The sequence below is a fragment of the Monodon monoceros genome, unplaced genomic scaffold, assembly GCF_005190385.1.
Source record: "Monodon monoceros isolate NGI ecotype Baffin Bay Population unplaced genomic scaffold, NGI_Narwhal_1 Super_Scaffold_11, whole genome shotgun sequence".
NCBI classification, from domain to species: Eukaryota; Metazoa; Chordata; class Mammalia; order Artiodactyla; family Monodontidae; genus Monodon; species Monodon monoceros.
The window spans coordinates 5,090,525-5,116,112 of record NW_021703767.1 but is presented as its reverse complement, the minus strand read 5'-3'; the positions used below and the strand labels follow the sequence as shown (position 1 = coordinate 5,116,112).

At 40.6% G+C, this 25,588-nt stretch overlaps 1 protein-coding gene across 1 annotated transcript in view; it reads right to left on the bottom strand.

Annotated features, from left to right (window-relative positions):
* Positions 1–25,588, bottom strand: part of DSCAM (DS cell adhesion molecule) — a 744,700-nt gene that overhangs the window by 323,671 nt on the left and 395,441 nt on the right. The window contains exon 6 of the mRNA XM_029214644.1: positions 6,029–6,175. Coding sequence (XP_029070477.1) covers positions 6,029–6,175 — 147 coding nt within the window. The remainder of the gene's footprint in view (positions 1–6,028; positions 6,176–25,588) is intronic.

Here is a 25,588-nt window from a genome sequence, read left to right as displayed (position 1 = left end):
TGCTGATCTGTTCCTCTTTATCATCTAATCTACTACTGATTTCTTCTAGTGTACTGTTATTTCAGTTATTGTATTCTTCAGCTCTGCTTGGTTCTAACTCTTTGTTAGACTTCTCACTGTGTTCATCCATTCTTTTCTTGAGTTTATTGAGCATCTTTATGATCATTACGTTGAACTTTTTATTGGGTAGATTGTTATCTCCACTGCACTTAGTTCTTCTTCTGGCATTTTATCTTGTTCTTTTGTGTGCAATATATTCCTCAGTTGCCTCATTTTGTCTAATTCTCTGTTTTTATTTCTATGTATTAGGTAGGTCAGTTACATTTCCTGATCTTGGAGAAGTGGCCTTATACAGGAAACATCCTATGGGTCCCAGCAGCACACTCTGCTCTGGTCACCAGAGGTATATGCTCTAAGGGTGCCCTTATGTGGGCTGCATGCACCCTTCTATTGTAGTTCAGCCCACTACTGTGGGAGTGCTGGTAGGCAGGGCTGGACCCCAGCCTGGTTGGCTGGCAGGCCCTGCCTCATGCAGAGGTTGCTGCCCCACTAATGGGTGGGGCTCATCTCCATGCAGCAGGCTGCTAGCCTGGGTCGGGGAGTCCAAGGTGTGCTGCCAACTTGTCCATGGGTTGGTAAGCCTCCAACGATACTAGGTGAGAGAGAGGACTCTAAACAGGCACTTGCCAGCACTAGTGTCCTCATGGTACAATGAGCTCTCCAAAACTGCTGCCACCAGCATCTCCCCAGGAGGAGTCCCAGTTGCTTAGTGCCTCTGCAGGAGGCTCTCCAAGATCAGCAAGTGAGTCTGATCCAGGCTGTTTTCAAATTACTGCCTCTGCGCTGGGTATCAGAGTGTGTGAGACTTTGTATGAGCCCTTTGAGAGTTCTATTTCCTTCAGCCTCCTGTTCTGCTGTATACAAGCCCCACTGGCTTTCAAAGACAGACAGTCTGGGGATTCATCTTCCTGATGCGGGACCTCCAGGCTAGGAAGCCTGATGTGGGGCTCAGACTCTTCACTCCTTGGGGAGAAGCTCTGCAATCGTGATTCTCCTTCCTTGTGGGCTGCCTATCCAGAGTGGTGATCTTGACTCTATCACGTCTCTGCCCTTCTTACCTGCTCACTGTGGTTCCTTCTTTATCTCTTTAATTGTGGAAAACTAGTCTTCAGGTCATTCTCATCAATAGTTTCTCTGCAAATAGTTCTAATTTTGGTGTGCCCATAGCAAGAGGTAGCTCAGGGTCTTCCTACTCTGCCATCTTGGCCACACCCCCTTACCAGTGATCTTAGTTGTTATGGCTCTTGATTCTCTTTTAATTCAGATAAGACTCTCCTTCTATTTCCTTTCATGTCTTTGACTCATCGAAGAAACCAGGTGAGTTATCTTACAAGAAATCTCACATTTTGAATTTCTTTCTTCATGGTGTCATTTAACCTGCTCCTCTATTGCCATTTTCCTTATAACTGGAATATAGTTGTAATGGATAATCTAGATCAAGTTCAACCTTTTTTCTTTCCCTTTGCATCTATATAACATGTTGCTTTCCCACACTCAGTGAGACTAAATTGATCAGAAAATTCAGATGATAATGTTTGTCTGAATTAAGTTATTTTATTAAGGGTTGAAAATGGCAATTTTAAAATTTCCGTTTTCTTTCACATTCAATAGATGTAATTATTCTGTAAATAAGAACTTTCCTCCCTGAACTAGGGTTATTTGGTTATCTTGAAATACAGTAGTTACAAGAAAGACAGGAAGAAATTTTGTTGTTATCTTTAATGACTAATTATCAAAATCAAGAGTTGATGCCTGCCTTAGTTACCTCTAAGTAGATGAATAAGTTTCTTATTATTGCTTTTGTTATTATTAAATGTCTATGTATGTGTGCACATGTAAGCATATATGTAAATGATTATGTAAGTATATATATGTACATATGTGTATATATATATACACACATATACACGTGTGTGTGTGTGTGTGTGTGTGTGTGTATATATATATATATATATATATATATATATATATGTGCATACATACAATTGTGACAAGACCCCATTTATGTTCCAGGCTCATCTTATATGTTTCCTGTCCCAGACCAATAATCCATTGTTCTTCCAAGGAAACATGGTCCCTGTTATTGGGGAATAATATTTAAAGGAGACTATGATCTAGGTGGTAGAGGTGCTTGTTGCTGTTGGTTGCCCACTGCCCATTGAAAAGGGAAAGAACTTGGAATCACATATTAAAAAAAACAGCAAGTGTGTACTGATACTTTCTATTGGATATTTCATGAATTTTATTAATTCTTTGGTTTTCTATTTTTATCTTTTCTGTTACACTGAAAATCTTGGTTCCAAATAAAAATAATATAAACATAGTTAATTTTCCCTCTGTTATAGTATCTTATAGGATGAAATTCTTCTAGGGCCTCCCATACTACTGAGCCTTCTCTCTCTGTTTAGTGTTCCACTCTGGCTCAGTTTGATTCCTAAATCCAGCAGTTTCTCTCAGGGTGAGATTCTGTTCTTCTGAAAGTAGTATTTGCTAAATATTTCTGAGATCTGCAAGGAGTTAGGCTACTACCAAGCTATGTGATATCATGGCCCTTTTGCATTCAGCTTCAACTCAGAGGTTGTGTAGGTCTATCAAATTGTTGTGAATATTCTTGGACACATTTTAGGTTTCCATTCAAGAGATGGTCCTCTTCTATTTTTTATTTTTTTAAAATTTATTTTTGGCTGTGTTGGGTCTTCGTTGCTGTGTTGGGTCTTCATTGCTGTGCACAGGCTTTCTCTAGCTGCAGCGAGAGGGGGCTTCTCTTCATTGTGGTACATGGGCTTCTCATTGCCATGGCTTCTCTTATTGAGGAGCATGGGCTCTAGGCGTGTGGGCTTCAGTAGTTGTGGCACGTGGGCTCAGTAGTTGTGGCTCATGAGCTCTAGAGTGCAGGCTCAGTAGTTGTGACGCATGGACTTAGTTGCTCCGCGGCATGTGGGATCGTCCTAGACCAGGGCTCGAACCTGTGTCCCCTGCATTGGCAGGCGGATTCTTAACCACTGCACCACCAGGGAAGTTCCCGTCCTCCGCTTTTTGGAGATGAGCATTTGCTGGCAACTTTGCAGTTCTGTGACTATATAGTAATCCCAGTAACTCTTCCCTTTTCACTATCCATCACCTCTTGTTACACTGCTGCTCTTCTTATGCTGGTCCTATTGCTGTCAGTAGTTTGTCCATAGCCCCCCACATTTAAGAGTTTCTGGGGAATCCCCATCACCTAATTTTGTTGATGTCATCCATGTGCTTTTCCTTTTGTCATCCTATTGCCTCTGTTTCGGCTTCAGGAGAAGTTTGGAGTCATTCAAAACCTTGTTACTAACATGCCTCCTCCATGATCCAAACCCCATGTGTACATTTTTAAATGAATTTAAATCTAATTTAAAATAAAATTAATTTCTCTTTGCCTTCAAAGCTTAGAACTGTAGAACAATAATCCGCACTCAGTGTCTATGTTCTCATCTTCTAGCACAGACAATCTCCTCCCTCAACTACTTTATTAAAATGTCTGTGACCCAAAAATCATAAGCGTAATTCACCACATGCAGCAGACTCTCTTATGAGCCTTTTGATTATGTGTGACTCTGTTGACTTCTCCCTTCTTGCAAATACCACCTTTAACCCCAAACGTTCGGTCTTATTCCCTCACTTCTGCTGGCATCTGAGTGTATGGTATTCCTTCACTAGATTCTGCTCTGATGTTCCTCACTTATCTGCACAAATGCTCATGAGGCGATCTCATGGACGCTCATCACTTCCATGGTGACCCAATGCTAATGAGTCCTGCTGCCTATTTTTGAAACATCAGCAAAACATGTTTAAAAAAATTTAAAATAAATAACCTTGGGATTAAGAAAAGCAAATTTTCCTTTCCCACTCTGAGAGTTAAATTTGAAAATCAGTACTTACTGATTTAGAGTAGAGATAAACAAGGTTACCTTTTCAGGCTTTCTCTCTTTTTAGGTTTCTCTTTAGAGGAAAATGGGCTCCCAGATTATCATCACTTAATTCACGTTCTTTCGATGGAGAAATGTTTATTTGCTTCTTTTGCTAAGCTCAATCTCACACCCAGATCCATGCCACCCCCAGAGACTGCTCCTTTCTTAACTCAATATTGTCATAAAGAAGTTCCTCTTCAATGCAAACAAGACCTTTCCTAAGAGATTCTGAATATGTAGACAATTGTGTTGTCATTAAAGCTACCATGGAATAGATGACAGATGCCATTCATTTTCTAATTCATTTTCTCTACATTTTTGAAAAAAGTGAGCATATTTTTACTGTAATGATTATTCTTGCCCTTAAAAGAGGCAACAAGACATAACTATAATACAAGGTATAAAGTATCAATTGACATGGAAAAGAAGAGGTAAAAAAAAAAGTATTTTCAAGTTCAGAGGAAAAATCAATTACGTTTGTTCTACACCTGAAAAGACAGGTGGGCTTTGGCTATTTTAAGGATGTGAATAGGGAAGAGGAATCCAGATAGAACATTATCAAGGGCAGTAAGTGGGTGTTCAGGTGACATTGTTTTAATTTCCCCAACATTTAAAAACTTCCCGTCACGTCTCCCGCACAAAACATCATGACAAATAAAATAGATATTCACTGCATGGATCGATTTTACACTCTAAAGCTATAAGGGCGAAGGTCAGATATTTTGCACTTGATTTTTAATACCAAGATGGTCATTTCACGCTTTAAACTGCTGCATGAAGTGCTAATGCGTCCCCGTGTGAATGGATTGCTGATTTGTTTGACAGATGGGCCAATAGCAAGCCAACTATAAAGATTCTTCAAAAGGTCAATATTTTCTCAAAGCATAAATCCCATTAAAAAAGGCACAAAACGGACATATTTATCACAGTGGAATAAACTTACTTTGGGGTTTTCTTCACTCAAGAATAATCCTGGGAGTTAAGAGAGTGTGATTATTTATTTAACTTCAGACGTGGATAATTTCCCCACTATTGTTAGACATGATACAGGGAACAAGTTGGCACCAGGGACCGGTTTCATGGAAGACAATTTTTCCACGGATCGGCAGGGGTGGGGGGGATGGTTTAGGGATGATTCAAGCGCATTACATTTATGGTGCACTTTATTTCTATGATTATTCCATTATAATATATAATGAAATAATTATACAACTCACCATAATGAAGACAGGAGGCAGAACTCAGGCGATAACATGAGCAATGGGGAGCAGCTGTAAATACAGATGAAGCTTCGCTCGCTCGCCCACCGCTCACCTCCTGCTGTGTGGCCCGGTTCCTAACAGGGGCTGGGGATCCCTGTTCTATAGGACCCTGCCCTGCTCCCCCAGATCTATGCAGGGTAGGAGGCATCATGGTGCTGGTTGGTATTGCCAATGACATAACATACAAATAACAGGGCAAGGAGGCATTTTCAGCAAAACAGAAATCTTATTGGGTCACAGGAATTTGGAGCTTTATAAAAGGTGAAATTATTTCACTTGAAATATCCATATTTGCATTGTACTGTATTGGTATTGGTTTAAAAAATCTTAAATTGCTGGGCTTCCCTGGTGGCGCAGTGGTTGAGAATCCGCCTGCCAATGCAGGGGACACGGGTTCGAGCCCTGGTCTGGGAGGATCCCACCTGCCGTGGAGCAACTAGGCCCGTGAGTCACAACTACTAAGCCTGCGCGTCTGGAGCCTGTGCTCCGCAACAACAGAGGCCGCGGTAGTGAGAGGCCCGTGCACCGCGATGAAGAGTGGCCCCCGCTCCCCGCAACTAGAGAAAGCCCTTGCACGAAACGAAGACCCAACACACCCAAAAATAAATAAATAAATTTATATTAAAAAAAAAACCTTTAATTGCTAAAATATTTTGGGGAAAAAAAATGAAGTCGTTCATGAATTCCACAATTTTGGTTGAGTCATCCCAGAGCACTAACAAAGGAAGACAGAGACAGATAGAAAACACAGTGTTGATGAATTTTTACCTGATACAAAAAGTCTAGCGCTGTTACTCTGCCTTGTCTCCCCGGTGTATCTGTGCCGTGTGATACAGCGGTAGTTATACAATCCATCTTCATTCTGTACATCTTTAATATACAAGGCTCCCGTGGATGTGATGAGAAATCTAGATCCTGAAATCAAAGAAAATGATTACCCCATTAAAACACAACAGAAACAACCGAGTCATGTAAACAAAGTCATTGAATAGTTTTTCTTCACCTGAAGGAAACTCATGTGAAGGAAAATAAAAGGTGTGTGTTTGTATGTGTGTGTTACTTTAAGGGCCTGAGATATATATTAATTCTTCAACTATCCTAAATTAAGAGGTTTTAGTAAGTATGTTACCCAATAAGTATATACTTGTAAAACCTACTCTCATGAGTTAATTATTTAGGTCATGTATTTATTTAACAGCAACAAAGTAGGCATATAATTAGTATGTAGCTAATTTAGCATATTTTCTTTGATCATCACTTTTCTCTTGAATGTGACATGTTAAAGGAGTATTAACTTTCTTTTGTAAATTTCTACCTCATGTAAACATAAACTTTTGCCTCAGTTTGAAATATTTCAATAAACACACAAAAGTGTCAGACTATAGAGCAATAATACATTCCACAATCTTCCCAGGAAAGACTGTCTTATTTCCTCAATAATAAGCAACACTTACTTCTATATTCTAAGACAAAGGTCAGTTCTTCCTATATTCAGTGTTTTAGAGAACACTGCTATTTCCTAATTACTACTCAAATTATTGACAATAATACCTTCACCTCAGGGAGAAAAAAGCCATACCCAGCTGTGCCTCCTTCGTACCAGCACAGGACAAAATGTGTTCTCCGTGACCTGTGATTTTCACCTCTACAACTCTATTTGTGCAGAAATGGCTAACATTAAGAGCTCAAGCATCAGTGCTGCTTGAAGAAGAATAAAGATGATTTTTCCTTTGAAAATGTAAATATCTAAAGGCAATTCTTCACTGCTTAATGATAATTTGATGATACACCAAATAAAAGCTAAGGAGTAAACCTCAAGGTGAGTTGTTGCACCTACATGGTAGTGACTCAAGACGCTTTCTACCACTGTTAGAGTCTTTCTTATGGAATATTTCTGTGTCTGATGCAATTCTACTTAAAAGATAATGTGGTTTTGTCTCCTTAGGGAAGGACTAAAATGCCAAAAATTCACCTTCTTTTAAACTGTTTTACTTAGGTTCATTTGAAACTGCCTTGGGTTTATTTTAATCAGAATTTGCCAGGAGTCTTGACTTCATTAATTTTAGGTCTCAAATATTCAACTTGAGCCAACACTTGGTTATTTCTTGGTTATTTCTTATATTTTATTCATAGGGGTGGGATACGGAGGGTGGGAGGGAGACGCAAGAGGGAGGGGCCATGGGGATATATGTATACATACAGCTGATTCACTTTGTTATACAGCAGAAACTAACACAACATTGTAAAGCAACTATACTCCAATAAAGACATTAATTTTTTTTTTTAAATATGGGCTTCCTTGGTGGCACAGTGGTTAAGAATCCACCTGCCAATGCAGGCGACAGGGGTTCGAGCCCTAGCCCAGGAAGATCCCACATGCCGCGGAGCAACTAAGCCCATGAGCTACAACTACTGAGCCTGCATGCTGCAACTACTGAAGCCCGTGCACCTGGAGTCTGTGCTCCACGACAAGAGAAGCCACTACAGTGAGAAGCCTGTGCATCGCAAGGAAGAGTAGCCCCTGCTTGCCACAACTAGAGAAAGGCTGCACACAGCAACGAGACCCAACACATTTTATTTTTAAATAAATAAAAATAATTTTAAAAAATCTTAAAAAAATAAAAATGGCTTATTACTTCTTATGCAATATGAAAGCAATTCCATGGACATGAACATGAAAAAAATCATAAAACAACTACTGATCTAGCATAAGCTTTCCAAAAGAACACCAACTAACTACTAAAGGAGGATAAAATATCTTTAAGTAATAAATTTACTTTTTAAACAACTACATTAGTTACTTATTTTAAAACACGCTATAAATATGCTAAATATTAGAATAGCTGAAAAAGCAAATGGTGTATATTCTAGATATTTTTGCATTATCTTCCCCCTAAAAAAAGCAACTAAAAATACCACTTGTCATATTTCATCACATGCCAAGCATTTCTTACCAGTATATAATGTGTATAATTGAAACATTTTTTTCTTTCAGTATATTTTGCATACTTACATAATGCTTTCATAACCAGTTCCTTTAAAGTACAGAATGATAGACAGAAAAGAGGGATGAAAAAAATACTGCATTAACTCCTGTCCCCTCTTTAACACAGAGTCTTTTCATTGGAATTGACAGGCCATCGGCAGTGGCTCAATGTAAGGAAAAGCATCGTGTGCACGGCTGCTCACAGCTCTGAGAGATGCTCAGGGTTGCAGCAGCAGCCTGCTCTCATTACTCCACTGATTCCTGAGAGGGCTCTGGTCTCCAGGCACATTTAATTTGATCACTCACTTTGCTCCGAGAATATCTGACTTCTTTTTACCCACTTAGCATGCTAAATAAAACTCTCTTAAGACATGTTGTTTCAGAAAAACAGGAACCCTGTCTGAAACATTTTCTGAAATATTCACAGGAAAGAGAGAAGGAGGTGACTGAATTCCTGGGCTAATTTGAACCATCTCTGTCTAACCCTTTATTTCTCGTTAAAACACATCCCCAAAATGATCGGTATTTTAAAATTTAAAATAAGGATGAAGAATAGAAGCCTTTATTAGGACAGGGCTGCGAAGACCCAAGGTTCAGTCTGAACTCCCGCGACACGTGGAACCCTCAGGACAGTGAGGGATAGCACAGTCGCTAGAACGCCAGGCTTCACAGGGACAAGGAAGCTTCTCATCCACCCCCTTGCTTGCCACTGCACCCCGCTTCCTGTCTTACTTCACCAGAGGGTTTTGTATCATATGGAATAAATGGGTTTGTTCACAGCCTTAAATGAAATTGAAGAATGTGCTTCTGTTAAAATAGGCAAATATTAAAATACAAAATATTAATAGCAATAAACTGCACACACACCCAAACTGTCTCTTTCTCTCTCACACACAGACATAGGCACACGCACACACACAGACATATACACATACACCCTTTACTACTCAGAAATGTCTGGTAATATACAACTGTGCAAAGTCAAAATTCTATAGGTAACTTTCTTTCCCTTGGAAAACTATCAGCACTTTAGGTGGAAACATTACTAAAATGCAGTAGATACATTTTGTCATGTTAAACACATTGCAAATCAGTCAGTTAACAATAGTGAGTGATTTCTGGATTCAGGGTCATCATTGTGGGTGTTGATTATTGAGCCATGTTGCTCAGTTATTAGAGAGATGTCTCAGAAGCTACCTTGGCTTCTCAACATGCACTAAATGGTCCAGGAACTCAAGCCCCTGCTTCTGCCTTTAATAGTTTATCTGTTCCCCCCGTTACTGCCAGGCTATTAGCTGTTACTTCTCTCTGCTGTCAGTATCCCTGTGGACACACACCCAATGTGATGCCTTCGGTATGCTGAGAGGTAGAGACTAGACATACCAAAGCTGTTAGAAGTTTGCATAAACTAAGAGTAAATGGGTATCAAGTGACTGCTGGCGTGGTTCTCCAATGTTCGTCGACATGAGCTGGTATGTTAATGCCACTGAAGTAAACCCACAGCTTGGTACCAGTTCAGCCAGCCTGGCTAAGCTCAACACAGGGACTAGTGGGATATTTCTATCTAGAAACATAAAACTACCAAAGAAAATGGGGCATCTGCATGATTCGGAATGTTGTAGAACACTCAGGGTAGAAGTCCTACAGCCACATTCCTCCTGTCATGGTGCTGAGCGGTGGACACATAGAGCATGGCAGGTCCTGAGGCTCAGGCACAATGCCTTTTGGGTTTCTGACCAGCGTCAGAGGCAGAGAAATAGCAACAGCTCTAGAAATCCATTTTGCCAAACTATGAGTAGTCAACTGCAGACAGCAGGCATGCGTGTCCTCCTGAAGGGAGCGTGTGGGAGCTGATTCTAGGAGGTGCCATGTGTTCTGGGTGAACAGGAAACCAGAGCTGAGAGGTACATCAATTCACTGGGCCAGCACTGTCCTGGGCTCCGAGAACCCAAAAAGGAATGAGACACAGCCTCCGTCTTCAGGGAGCTTACAATCTAAACAGCTTTGAGTCTCAGGGTTAGAGACATGGCATCAGGTAGGAAAACAGGATGGGAGGGAAAAGGCTGGATTATAATCTGGGAAGAGGTTTATCTTCATCCGGATGAAGGGAAACACCATTATCGAGGGAGGAAAAATTGATATTTATCACCAAACCTGTACTCATCCTTGTGTATTACTCTGATACAAATAATTAGCTGTATATGTTCCCTTTATTAACCTGCTTGCTCAATCTACTCTGCTATTTTTTTTCCTGTTCTTATAAAGTATCAAGTTAAAAGCTCTTTCCCTGGTACCAAGTGTAACAAGCTCACCCACCTGGAGAGATTCCTCATTGTGGAAGAAAAAAAAATCTGAGTTTGGGAATCCAATGGATATGAATTCCAAACCCATCAATGCCACTATGTGTGACCCCCCGATGAGACATTCAACCTCTTTAACCTTCGGATTGTTCATCTATGAAAAAGAGAGGATGAGCCACATCCTCTTTGCTCTACTGTTGGAGATGAGGTTAATGCATAGAGGCCCTCTAACAGATAGCCATGCATTAAAATGGTAGTTTTGGAAGTAAATGTCATGCGTGTTACTCAGCTGACCTGCTAAGAAAAGCCGGTCAACAGGTGTACCTAGTACTGCCCAAGGCCATCGGGCCTGCCTGAGCCCATGTTCACTTACATAGTGGGGCTCACTTCTAACTCTTCATGGATGTGCTTCCTGATGTGAAGCAACCTCATGTGTGAGAAAAAGCACCAAAGTGGAAATGACAATGGTGAGTTTGACATCAGAATTCTGCCACTTGGAGCTGTGTCACTGCAGGCAAAATATTTCCCTACCCTCTCTGGGCCAGTGTCAGACAACAGAGCACTAACAGGGGTAGAAAGATATAAATGAGGCCCAGAGAGGGCCTTTACATGCCCTTTCTGTGGGGCTCTTGGGGGAGGAGGCTATGCGGACACCGTCTTCAGAAATCCTTTCTGCAGTAGAAAGGGATTAGATAGAAACTAGATAGATAGACAGATAGATAAAAAGTAGATAGAAAGATGATAGGTAGGTAGATAGATAGATAGATAGATAGATAGATAGATAGATAGATAAAGAGTAGATAGATAGAAAGATGATAGATGATAGGTAGGTAGATAGATAGATAGATCTGGAGTAGATGGAAACTCAGAGACCTCCTCTATCATCATAATGATATTATTTGAATAATAACATCCCCTGGCATGTTTGCCAGTATCTGAACGTAAGATACACATTCTGAAGTTTTCCAAATTAATCATTCTTCACCCCTCATATACCATCCACCAGAATGACCTTCTGTTCCTATTTCTAAAATACATCCTGAACGATCCACTTCCCTCTCTGCGCACCACCAAGGTCTAAGGATCCCAGTCTTTCAACAAACTGTCTCCACTCCTGCTCCTTCAGCCCATTTGCCACCCAACCTCCATGCAGACTGTCCCGTGTCTTGATGGAGTCCCGCTAGACCCAGCTATTCATGGTAGCTCAACGGTTTAGGTCTAGGTCTGGCCCTATCATTCATGCACTCTCTCCCTCTTCCCCTCTGCCCCGGCCACACTGCTCTTCTCCTAATTGCTCCACCTGAAGGGCCCTGAGCCCAGACCTCTACCTGGCTGGCTCCTTCCCTTCATTCTGGCCTCAGTTTCTAAAGCCACTTTCCAGCAATGTCAACATGAACCACATCCACGGTCATGCTCAGAGCTCTTGACTCTATTATGCCTACGTGGAGTCATCTCAGGTGTGTTGGAGATTGCTTTAACATTTCTATTCTCTAACCAGAACAGCAGAAACTTGAATTGTCCTGAACCACTTTTGATCTCCATAACACAGAGCAGTGCTTGGCTGTGCTTCCTGAAAATATTTGTTCAAGAGATGGGTGGATGAAATCCATCTATCATTATTTATATACAAAATGTCTCTTCTTAAGTCTGGTAAAAAGAAAGAAAAAATCCTCTTTTTAGATTTCAACATGAAACTCCCTTATGTATAATACATAGAGTATTTCCCCCCCAGGAATGACTGTAATGTATTCTTATATGAAAATGAGCATATTTTCAGATTTGGATGTTAATTATTCTTTCATAATGCTCTCTGGCTTTTTCCTGTACAGCCAGGCTGTTAGATCTTCAATAGAGACAATATTATTTTCAGGAAGATTTTAAAAGCATGTTTGATTTTTCATTTAGTCAGAAATATATCTTAGGGTTTTTCTTGCTATTGCAATCCCAACTGAGTTAATAGTAATTAAAAGAACAGATGGTTCTTCTAATAAGATGCCAAATGGTAGCACAACACAATGAAACTTCTATCAGCTGTGCCTGCCACCTGCAATTGACATCTATGCTGTGTAACGAAATAGAGCTTTCTCCGGAGCAGTTTTCATATCAGTTTCTGAGAGAAACACAAGCATAAAATCCAAGTTCTAAGTATATAGTGCTAGAAATTAGATGAGTGTCTGCATGAATAGCTTATATTTCTTTATTTTGAAAGTTAAATTAGCATTAACTAAAACAAGTAGAAATAGAAGAAAAAATATACATATATAATACATATATATGTACATATATAATCTATGATAACTTTAAAGTTAGCTATACATCTTAATTCAGATGTAGACTGGAATGGAATTCAACTCATTCCAGTGGTTCTGAGTTGCGTCTCTTCTGTGATGTGATGGGTGGGTGCCAGGCCATAACTAGATGCAGGCATGAAGGAACTACAGATATTTCTCGAGCAATTGAGTGGTCTGACAAAAAATTATGGTTTAACAAAATTACATTGAAAGCCTCATATACGAAAGAGAAAGGAGTAGGCCCTTAAGGTAAGACATCTAACCAGTTGTTATGGGTTGAATTGTGTTCCCTCCAAAGTTCACCAGTTGAGTCCTAACCTTCAGGACGTCAGAATGTGACCTTATTTGGAAACAGGGTCACTGCAGATGTCATTAGTTAAGAAGGAGTCATCCTGGAGTAGGGTGGGCCCTAACCCTGTGGAATGGTTGTCCTTAAAGAAAGGGGAAATGTGGACACAGAGACATCTGGCTATGAATCCTAACCCTAATCAGAGCCAGTAGGTCTTCTGTGTTCAGTGAGCCACCGTTGCACTAAATGTTATATGTTTTGACTCATTTAGTTCTTGCAATGACCCAGGAAGGCAGGTACTGTTATTAGTCCCATTTTTACAGATGAGAAAAGTGAGGACCAAGGTGAAGTGACTGCCTGTGCTCACAGAATTAGAAGCATCCCAGCAAGCACAACACCCTGATGATGGGGCTGGGAGGTCACACCCCTACCCACTGCATTCCCTGACCTGGTCACGGCCGGAGCATAAGCAGGAAGGCCTGGGCTGAGTGCAGGAACAGCTGTAGGGGAACAGAAGTGACTTGCACAGAAATGTATTTAAACAAAGGATCAACAGAACTTGGCTGGGGAGAGGATCACAGCAAGTGCTGAGTCTGAGGACTGACGGGACTGCGGTAGCAGGGACGGAGTAGAGAAGTTGGGTGAGGCTGTCTCTTTCTCAGGGAAGACAGGAGTTCAGTCCTGGACATGCTGGGTGACTTGGCATGGATGATACAATGGAGTTGGAGACAGAGCTCTGGGAACCAAGTTAGGCATGTCGAAGAGCCCTTTATGGGAACTGATGCCCAGGAGCCCTCGGGGAGGGAAGTAAGGGAAGAAGGTCAGCAAAAGACAGCAAGAGAGGAGGACGGAGACCCAGGAGGGCATGGAGTGGTGGGCGGGGGTAGGAAAGCACTTCCGGAAAGGATAATGCAGACATCTCAGTTCTGTGTCTTCCTATCAGGATAACTGAGAATACAAATGTAGCCTAACAGAGCCTCAGTTTCCTTATCTGTACAATGGGGCAATATTACCCTCCTGGAAATATTGTGATATTAAATAAGAATGCCTATGTAAGTTCCCGCTAGAGAAAAGCACTTTAGAATAGCTGTAATCTTCAATAGAATATAATGGTAAACTATCCACCTTGCTAGATCAGCAAAAATATTAAATCTCTAGCTACGAACAGCTAGTACTCTAGAAGATGGACTTAAAGAGCACGACAAGTCATTACCAAAGAGGATAAGGGGAGACCTGGGTAAATGCGGGGAGGTGTATCAAATTCCAGGATTAGACAACGTGAAATTGTAAAAACATCAATTTTTCCACAAATGAAATTATATTTTAACTGATTCAGGATCAGAATTTACATAGAACCTTACCAAATCAGTGCAGATTAAAACAAGGTGCTATGTTTCACCCAGGAAATTAGAAAAAATTAAAATATTTGATAATATGTAGTCTTGACAAGAGTGTGGGGAAATGAACACCCACTGGTAGGAGTGCAAATTGGTGAGGGCTTTTGCTTTCTGGTGGGCAATCTGCTAGCAGACTTAAAATGTAAGAATTGCATATATTCTGATCCAGCTTGTCCTCTTCAAAGACTCTATCCTAGGGGACACTCATACATGTGCACACATCAGTGTACACCCAAAATGTACACTGCAGCATTGTTTAAAAAATGAAAAATGGAAAACAAACCTAAATGCCAATCAAGGGCAAATAGATTAACGCACGAGGGTACATCCATACTATGCATCCATTTAAAAGACAGTAAGGTAAATCTATGTATAATCCATGGAAAGATCTCCAAGACATAACATAGAGTAATTACAGAACATTATATAATGTTATGTACAAAAGACAATGAATGTGTGTTTGTGTTGGGGGGTAGTAAATTTGTATATGTAAGTGAAAAGATATCCACCAAAATGTTAACTATAGTTGCTTCACTTCTGAGGTCATGACTGGATTAGGAGAAGGGAAGGGGGGACTTACATGTTTTATTTCATAGTATCAAGTCTTTGAACATCTTAAAAGAAGACTCTCTTAGTGTCCTACTTGTGCAGTTGAAAGTTATTTTGAAGAAGGTATCAGTTGGTGGTGGGCTTAGAGACAGGATGCAGCAGGTGTAGACCAAACTCATATGAGCATCATGGCAGAGGGGAAGGAGAGAAACCTAGAATAGTATTTATGTTGAGAGTAAACGTGTCAAAAGATGGTCTTCTGTGTTGTTTGGTTTTCAGCCTGATCACATATGCTCATGCTTAAAGGCAGAAGGGGAGGCTTTCCATACTTTTCCTGGTCTTTGTAACCCTCCCACTCCAGACGCCTAACCCCAAAGTCTACTCCACTATATAGAGGATCTCCTGACCTTCCTGAACTACTGTGTGACACACGACTTCACACTTAATTGCATTCAGTCTAATTGGTCATGTATGTGTTAGCCTCCCCCAAGTGACGGCAACATCTTCGAAGACAAGGTGATCCCCGGGTTTGCCTAACTTACCTGCTGTTTCCCCTTACCCTGCAAATGCTGAATTAAACGCCTGATGACACGCATACTTTGAATTTTTCCCCAAAACAGGCTCTGTACACTAAGGTATCGTACTGTTAGGGCCTGCTATGTTTATGTAAGTGTCAACACATCAAGATATGAAAGTATCAAGTATCAAGAGAAAGAGAAATATTGCATGATATCACTCACATGCAGGATCTAAAAAAATGATACAAATGAACTTAGTTACAAAACAGAAACAGACTCACAGACTTACAGAACCAATTTATGGTTACCAGGGGAGAAGGGTTGGGGGGAGGGATAGTCAGAGAGTTTGGGATTGACATGTACACACTGCTGTATTTAAAATAGATAACCAACAAGGACCTACTATATAGCACAGGGAACTCTGCTCCATATTCTTTAACAACTTAATTGGAAAAAGAATTTGAAAGAGAATAGATACATGTATATGTATAACTGAATCACTTTGCTGTACACCTGAAACTAACACAACATTGTTAGTCAACTATACTCCAATATAAAATGAAAAGTTAAAAAAAAAAAAAGGAAATCGGGAAGCCCCAACTTGGACCTTGAGCCTCCTGGAAGCCCACGTGGCTGGAAAGATTGAGGTTCCCTCCACACACGGGATGTGAGGAGTAAGCCAGCATCCCTGGGCTGGACTTGGTAAGTAAGGAGTGATCTGACAGATATATGTCTAAGTTCTCCCAAAGTAATCTCACTAAGACATTTTTCTTATGTAAATAAAATTCTCTCAGTGAGATTCTCCTGCAGTGAAATGAGGCTCAATTACACACTTCTAATTTAAGCCTACGTGCTGCAATCCGACTGTATACCTAATTACCCCATTTAGGCTGTTACTGATCAGATCAGTGCTCTTGAGCAGATATTCGAGTCTGTCATCAATCTTTCCTCTAATTAGATTCCTATTTCTTTAAAAGAATAAATCGTTGGAAAGAATAGATTTTTTTCTTGAAGGAATTATGTAAGGATTTTTTTTTAAGAGCCAAAGATCTTATAAAAACTTGAGTTGTATTTATTCATTTATAAGATGAACAAAACAGTTTTGGCCCCTGACCTCTAGGAGCAAGTATTTCAGTTGGGGAGACAGACAAAATAAGTAAACAGACAAAAACAATTACATAATGTGAAAAGCACTCTTGAGAGAATTAAGACAAAAAGGTTGAATCTAGATAGAGAATTGCTGTTTAGACAGTGGGTCTGAGAGGTCTGTGCAGGGTGCGTTTCAAATGAGGCACAGTAGATGGCAAGAGGGGGGCTGAGTACCGAAAAAGAGAATGTGCAAAAGTCCTGAGGTGGGAAAAACTATGGCATGTTCAGGGAACTGAAATAAGATGCATTTTGAAAATAGAGCTGACAGGACATAGAACTGGCCTGGATGCTGCAGGAGGAAGAAATGGGCCGGGGTCAAAGGTGACTCCCGTGTTTTGAGGAGGAGTTGAATACATGGAGAAGAGAGTCTTGGCTGGGAAGGAGGAGCCTTGGGTGTGGCACTGGTGTCCCTGGGTGACACAGTTTGGACTTCTAGGATTAAAAGTGGCCCCTTATAGATGTAGGGAAGATAAGGAAAAGGACATCATTCCGCCTACTTGTTGTATCAGGTTAACTAATATTTAGAAGCGGTGCATCCACCTTGTTTCCTGTCCCAAGAGCTTTCTGATTTTGAGGCTGGAAGCGACTGTGTATTTCATGTTGACCATCTATTCTAGTCCAGGCTGTGTGCTGATGAAAAAGCAACATGTTCAAACAGAAAAAAGACAAAGAAGGAAGAGCAAAGCATGGCACATCAATCCCAAATGAGTGCGCTTTTTCTGTTTATTATGTTAGGGACCCAAATGGAATTGAAGACCCTGGACTTATTGGTGAAACACAGTGACTATTAACCATAAAGTTAGTCTGCCTGACACAGACGACATACGGTTATAGGAAAGAAAGTAGAAACACAGGAAGTCTTAAGGATAAAAATAGACACTACATCGTGGCCACTTAAATACTGTTGAGTAATGGTTTTTCACATGGTGGGTAGTGACCTATTAATGGATTGTGAAATCAATTTCATGGACTGTAACTTTATTTAAAAAAAATAAAATAGAGAAGATAGAACGATTCAGCGTGCCTCGCAAATAGCAGGGGTCAGTATTTTATGAAGGCTTTGTTTTAGTTCCTATGTGCCCATACAGGATTGTGTGTGTGTTTGTATACGTAGATGTGCACGTACTTGTTTATGTATATGTACGTGCATACTGGATCTCGATATAAAATGTATTTTTTTTACTCTGTATTTCTTATGGCGAGTCAGAGTAAAACATGTTTCAGGAGCACTGCTCAGCGTCCTGAAGATCTGTCTGTTTATTTTTTGACCAGGCTTCCCATGTCCGAGCAAGTCTAACAGTCCTTATATACTTGAGATTCTTAAGGCTCCCCTTCAAGCACGCAGACTGACAAGTCTCTGAGGTCTCAGGCATGGCTGCATTTATAGCTACAGTGGCAGACAAAGCAGCTGATTTCTTTTTCAAGCCACGTCACGTGCAGGTCTGGGATTATGTCTGTTTCCTGACGATGCATGAAGATGTCTAAGGGGGTTATGATGAGTTTACTGAGTCATTAGCACAAATCTGTATGCAAAGCATATACTTAGAAAACCACCCCACGGTAGAAGTCACGTTATTATATCCAGCCCCTGCTGTCACCCCAATCTCAGAACCTCTTGGTTTTAAATGGCCTGACCCAATGAGATAGGGTAGAAATTCTCACGCCAGCTCCCGTATCCCAGAGCTTTCTGCTGTAAGAGCATCTCCATTTCCTAAAAGTCTTCCCCAGATCTCGCTGATCATGAAATCCATTGTCTAGCAGTATCTTTCGCGACAAAACGTTATCAGTACAGTCATATAGCAATTGCCCACGATATGCAGATCTGGTAATGGGGTTGAAGGTAACTCCATCACTAAAAGCTAATTTCTAGCTACAGGGGAAAAAAACACCATAAAATAAAAGTACAAACCACACAAAGCAGGACAGATAGCGTCAGCAGGATATACATAAGTGTTGAGGTCGACAAAGACTGAAAAATAATATATCTATAATCGTTTAGGGTGGGGCAGGAATTGCTATTGGTAAGCAGGCTGATGACATGTGCCAGAGAAATGCCATGACAGCACATCCAGAGAATTTGTTCCCTGCACACGTCTCCTCAATTCCTCTGATTCCTTCAAAGGGAAAGACTCAGAGGGTCCCACTTATCTGCCCACCGGCTACGTGCATCCAGCTCTCCTCCACTAAGATTCTAAGTACTTTTTTGTGGCAATAATTTATCTTGACATCTCTCCAACACTTGTCGATCTCCTTTTTCTTTTCTTTATAACACAGGAAAAGTAAGCCACTGGCTTAGAGCCTTTGGAAGGCACTTGCGTCTGGCCAGAATTTATAATTACATTGCTTTAAGAAAACATGAGCCATGTAAAGGACCAAAATAGATAATAGTGTGGGTGGTATTCAGTGATGGCAGAAATCCCAAAGGTGGTTCATGAATGACCACCGTTTGAGACACTGTATTTGTGATGCTTCCAAGAAGAGGTGAGTCACACCTTGTTCCTTGAAGAAAGGGGTAGCCATGGGTGGTTATAACGGAAGGAACGATGAAAACGCTCAGCATGACCAGGGGACAAGAAGCTGGCAAGTCATTGGCTGCACCATCTCTTTATGTTGGTACAGAGAGATCTGGGCTCACAGAAGGCCAGGCTGCGAGCCACGGGGCAGCTGGGGAGCAGAGGAAAGGTCCTCGGTGGAGGGGCTGTGTGTGTGACACCCTGAAATCCTGAAGGTAAAACAGGGGTCCCAGGAGGTCAGGGGTTGCTGCCAGGATAGTGCAGATGAGTTTCAGATTGTGAGGCCACAGGTAAACCCCAGAGAAGCAGAGGTCAAGCAGTGGTGGCTGAGTCAGGGATGCTGCTGGGTACAGAATAGGAAGATGTGAAAGACGGTGCCCAAACTGGACAGCAAGACAGATGACTGACGGGGGAAGCCGTCCAGGCAGCAGGAGCCCAAGGCAGAGAGATTCTGGGGGGATCCACTCAGCCTTGCAACCAGGGATCTCTCGGGTTCCTCAGGAACCAGTCCTTTAGAGGAAGTTCTGGCCTCATAATGATTTATTTTCTTCCATCTTGTCCTCACTGGTCCTCTTCTCCTTCCTCTGTCCCTCCTCCTCCTTCCATGTTTCATTTAATTGAAAAAGCATAAACCACTTACACAGACATAAAATACTAATCTGTGTAACCAACACACAGAATTGATCGTTGTTAACACTGTTATTTTTTATTTTAATGAAAGAACTCTACAGAGAAAGGTAAATTCCTCTCTTTGCTTTGTCCCCTCTCCTTTTTCTCCTAACAAGCCACTGTTACCAGGAATTAAGTGTATATATTCCCAGTTTACAGTTTTTATTCTATCACACACACATATATGCATCCATATGGTTCTGTGTTGTCTTTGTTTTTTCAAATTTACATAAATGGCTTACTATTTATTATGGAAAAACTTGCTTTTCCCACCTAACATATGTGTTCTTAAGCTTTCTCCATGTTGCTATAGAGAAATCTAGTCCATTCTTTCTAATGGAAATATAGTGTCATATTGTGTAAATATATCTCAGGCTAACCACTGCAATGGCGCTTCATCAAGGTATGAGTTTTTCTGTTTTTTTTTTTTTTCATTGCTGTATCCCTAGCACCCAGAACAGTGCAAGACACGTACATAGCAGGTATTCATCAAATATCTGTCAAATGAAGGAATGAATCCATTACTGATGGACTTTAAGATTGACGTCAATAGTCCACTATTACCAAAAAAGTTTTCCCAAACTTTGACAAGTTTTCCTCAGCACACGTGTGAGAGTCTCACTAACATGTCTACCTAGATACGTAATTACTGGGGTAAGATGTTTTGTGTTTTCAGTTTTCTTGGATCCTCTGCAGTGCTATGCCCTTCTTGGCAGCCTGGTTTGGCACACCTCGGTCACTGTTCTGGCTGGGTTACTGGTGTTCATGAGACTGCTGAAGATTGGGTTAGAGCGCAGGCTGTTGCTTTTGCAATGCCTCTTCCTCCTAACTGCAGCTTTGTCTTTCCTTCAAAAACATAATACGCATTTAAAAGATTGATAAATCTCCATCAGAAAAATGAACTTGAATCATTCTAAGTAATGAAATAATTCTAAGTATAAAAAAAGAGAGTAAAATTATTCACAGCCTGGGGCAGGGGGCCTCCTTGGGCTGATGGGGTATTGCTGTCAGTATCAGCCTCAGAGCCTTAAACAGCAGAGTCCCTTTCCATGTTGTCAGCAGTAACAAGTTCAGGGTGCATCTAGCCCTCACCACACCACGAGTGCCCCGGATAAGCATTAATGCACATCACTGTATAAAAGCAATACCAAGCTCCGTTAAGGCACCTGCTGTGGTGTCACAGCCTTGTAGATCTTACCATGGTGCTTTTATTTCATTTTGCCTCAGGCTGCCTCCCGGGCAAATATAAGTGAAATAAGGCCTTTGAAAAGGAATAAACTCTTGAGTAAAACATAAGTATTTTTCATTGCAAAGCAACTCTTAATGGGTTTTGCAACCTCCTTGAGAAAATTAAAAGGAAAACACATACAGGACCTTAAGTCTCTGCAGATTTTCAGATTCTGAGACTTTGGTTGAAGGCAATTTTAAAGGCTGTTTCTGAGACTTATTGTGAACATGAATGAGTGTTATCCACAGCAGAAGGACTGGCGTGGTGCTGAGGACTCCTTGGCTGGGCATTCAAGCTGCTGCCCACGCCTGGCCACTGTTGGGAGACCGCCTGCCACCCTTGCTGGTCTGTCCAAAGCCCAGGGGCTTGGCCTGGAGGACAGGACTGAACACATGTGTGGTGTAGAAAATGCTCTCAGAAATGAAATAGTGAATTCTTGTGGAATTTGCATCACCTCAATACTTCCTCATTAATGACAGTTTTTGCTTTATTAATCTATAACCGATTCCTACATTTACTTCTTAGGCTGTGATAGAAACTAGTGATTAGCAGGATTCTATTTCTCAATGGTACCCTGTCAAATTACTTTGCAGTTTAAAGTGGGAGCAGTTATTATTCTCTATTGCACATTTTTTTTTTTTTTGGGCCCCACGGCATGACATGTGGGATCTTAGTTCCCTGACCAGGGACTGAATCTGTGCCCCCTGCCGTGGAAGCACGGAGTCCCAACCACTGGACCGCCAGCAAATTTCCCCACATATATTTCTTATTCATTATTATTTTAATTGCTTTTTTATCATACAACCATCTAATGAATTTTCTTTTAGAATATTGAGATAAAATTCCTTCCTGGATTGATTTTTGGGCATTTCTGTCATAAAAATATGGTCTATTATTTGGAACCTTATTTTCCCCTGTTTTCCCAAATAGTTGAATATGGTCATAAGTCAATGTGTGTTGTAGCAACTTCCTTTTCCGATGATATAAAAGGTTAATTATTATGAAATACGTCCTAGTATAAGAAACTTCAATTCTGGGTAAATATAATAAACACACATCTACATGAACAGCAGAGATCTCAAGTGAGGAAAATCCTTAGGGTTCTAGAAATGGAGAGGGAAGTGAACACTTAGCGCAAAGAGCTCGCGGATGCTATGGATGCTGTGGGACATTTCTCTTCAAGGGAGAAATGAGGAAAGAAAGAGAAGACTTTAGTCCTATGCAAGTTGAGGAAACCCCTGCAGAAAACTACAAACTCACTGAAGTGATGGACAAAAAAAAAATTCTTAGCAAACACCCTTGCTTGCTCCTGCCTGAGCTTTGGGTAAAAATTATATCTAACCATAGCCCTAAGCTTGCTCAGGTTGGGGTTTGGCTTTACGTTCTGCAGGGTCTAAGAAACCTCATGCCAAGAAATTAACATATAATGACCCAGTTTCCAAGAGCATCTGGCAGAAGCAAAGGTAAATTTTCCCTGGAGGACTGAGCCACCAGGATGTTTACAGATGAAGCCCAACTCCTTCTTTCAAATCCAGAGCCCCCAGTCCAAAACCACTGAACATACTGGGGAAAAATTTACCCTAAGAGTCAGAAGAAACGATTAGACCTCAGATAATGGAGTAACTGAATATAGATTACTCAAGAAGTATTTTTGAAATGTTTGCAGAAATATAAAACTGAATCAAGAATGAGACAGAGCAACAGACTGGTGTCAAAAGAGACAGATAAATTCGCGAGAGAATGAAATAGAATGTCCAGAAATGCAAAACATAATCTTTGATATAAATATTTAGATTAGACACAGTTGGGGAGATTAATACACGGTAAAATAAATCTGAGGAAATTACTACCCAGATTAGTGCCTAAAGGGAAAAAGAAATATAAATACGAAAGAATAAAGAGATTTAGAGGAGGGATGGGGGAGATCATATGGTTTATTACAATTCCAGAAAGAGAGAGGAGAAAAAAACAGCAGATAAGCGATATTTGGAGGAAAATATCAGAAAATTTGCCAGAATTTGATAAAAACTGAGAGAGTCTGCCAATAACAGGCATCTTCTGGAACTAAAGGATGTGCTTCAGGAAAGGCAAGTATACTGTACAAAGTGGTCATCATTATAGTGACTAATACTATAGACATAAAAAATAAGGTGTATGTAGAACACTGGACAGCACTAGTGTTTAAGAACACTGGGAGGGGTGTCATACGAGGCAGGGGTATTCTGAGGTCCTGTGTTGTTCCTGAAGGAAGGCAGAGTCTCTTGAGTACACTGATGATAGTGGTCCACAACTTCCATTTCACCGAGATCCTCATCTAGCGGGCACCTCCTTACTATTTGAAAATCCAGACCATATACTTTACAGTTTACAGAGGGGTTTTAGAGTCTTTACTTTATTGAACCATTGCACAAAACCATGGGAATAAAGGCCATTTTAAGACCTATTAGAATGCATTCCAATGTAAATGAAGTACTGTGGTATGCTTGCACGAATTCAGTGCTCTACACAGTAAGCAAATCTTGCTTTTAAAGAAATTCCCTACATTTTTTTCCCCCACATGTTCCCACCTAATAATTGTCTTCAAATTCCACGTGGAACATATCCATTTTCTATTGGCTTATCTAAGCGATTCTCACAGTAACTATAGTGTACAGTGGAATATCTTGCACCATTCAGAAATCCCATACAACATGGTAAATATACTCCTTCCTTCAATATAATTCAACACGTATGTAATAAAAGTAGGATATTCCTTTGGAAAGGATGAATAAAAATTCCTTGTGTTTCAAGATAATTTGCTCTCTTCTTGAGAGAGAGTACAAAAGGGTTTTCTACAACATACATTTTACTCATTTTGATATCTCCTGATAAATTACTCTCATATCATGCTGAGAAAACTTCAACTTGTCATATGAGCAAGGATGTAATAAAGTCATTATAAATGTCTAGCATTGAAGCCATCTTTCTTTCATTTCTTGATATTAAAATTTAATTAGAGAATATCCTTTTAAAATAACCAATATTTTATGAAGTGAAATAGCATAAATGAGGGCCATAACAAAAACGCTAATGTCATAAAAAAGACATCTGATCAGCGGGCATCACTTTTTTCTGGCCCATTCCAGACATATTCACTGTATATAACAAATTCTATGAAAGATTATACAAAATCGATGCTGAATTCCCATCCTAGATCTCTTAGCATTAATACTTTCCAGATATATTTACAAAATTCTTTGTTAAATTCCCCAATCATTGTAACCATATGAACCTAGCTGGCAAGCATCCAACCACGAAAAGCTTAGCTAAAGAAACATAGACTCAACTGACTTAGATTAATGAATGGAGTTACAAAGCATACCCTTGATTCTTGTTCTAGAAAGAAAATATCAATAAATCCCGTTATAATCACTGGATGGATACGCACTCCCCGAAATATCTTCTTTACGTACATTCATCAGCTTTGCTGCCTGCACTGTTTCCTATTCAATGGCCACCATACACATTATCACAATGCTCACTCATCGTGTAAGAGAAAACTTGAGGACAGAGATTTTGCGAGATTATGGAAGTAAGAGAACGTGTGTGCAGCTGAGGAGGGTATAGGACAGTGAAGGTAGCCTCAGAGGAGGACAGACTGTGTGGCCAGGATCATTAGTACACATCACTGAGAACAAACCCCGACTGTCTCCTGTTCATCATGTAACTCTACCTCCTGTCCCTAGGAAACCTCTTGGAGAGGAAGTTGTCTGGACGTGGGAGGGAGAGAATGATGCTGTCTCAGTTTAGCTTTGCTTAATCGAGTTTCCTTTGACTTCTCTTGCCCAGTTTCATATTGAGACCCTCTCAGCAGGGGTGGGAGCCTACTCTCAATATTCAGTCGAAAGCTCAATTTTTGTTCTTTTTTTTCTCCACTGCACAGAAGTAGAGAACATGGAGTCTGTCAGTCATCTGTTAGAAACTATTTTAGAAGGATCTGTAATAGCCAACCAAGAGATGACAATCTTGGTTTTCAAACTGACAGGTACGCACACACAAAAAAAGACTTGAATAATTCATGGTGAGAAGATGCAAGGTCTTTGGAGAGTTGATTGCCAGTGAAACTTGTTTTGTTTTTTGCCTTTGGCTTCATCTTTCAATATGGCATCTGTACTAGTTTCTTAGGGCTGCCATAAAAAGTACATTAAAAAAACACAAACTGGGTGGTTTAAACCACAGAAATGTCTTCGCTCACATTTCTGGAGGCCAGAAGTATGAATCCAAGTTGCTGGCAGGGCCATACTTCCTCAAAAGCCTCTAGGCAGGGGTCCTTCCTTGCCTCTTCCAGCTTCTGGTAGCCCGGGACATTCCTTAGCTTATGTTCACATAGCTCCAACCTCTATTTCTGTCTTCACATGGCCATGTTCCCTCTGTGTCTGTGTCCAAATTTCCCTCTTCTT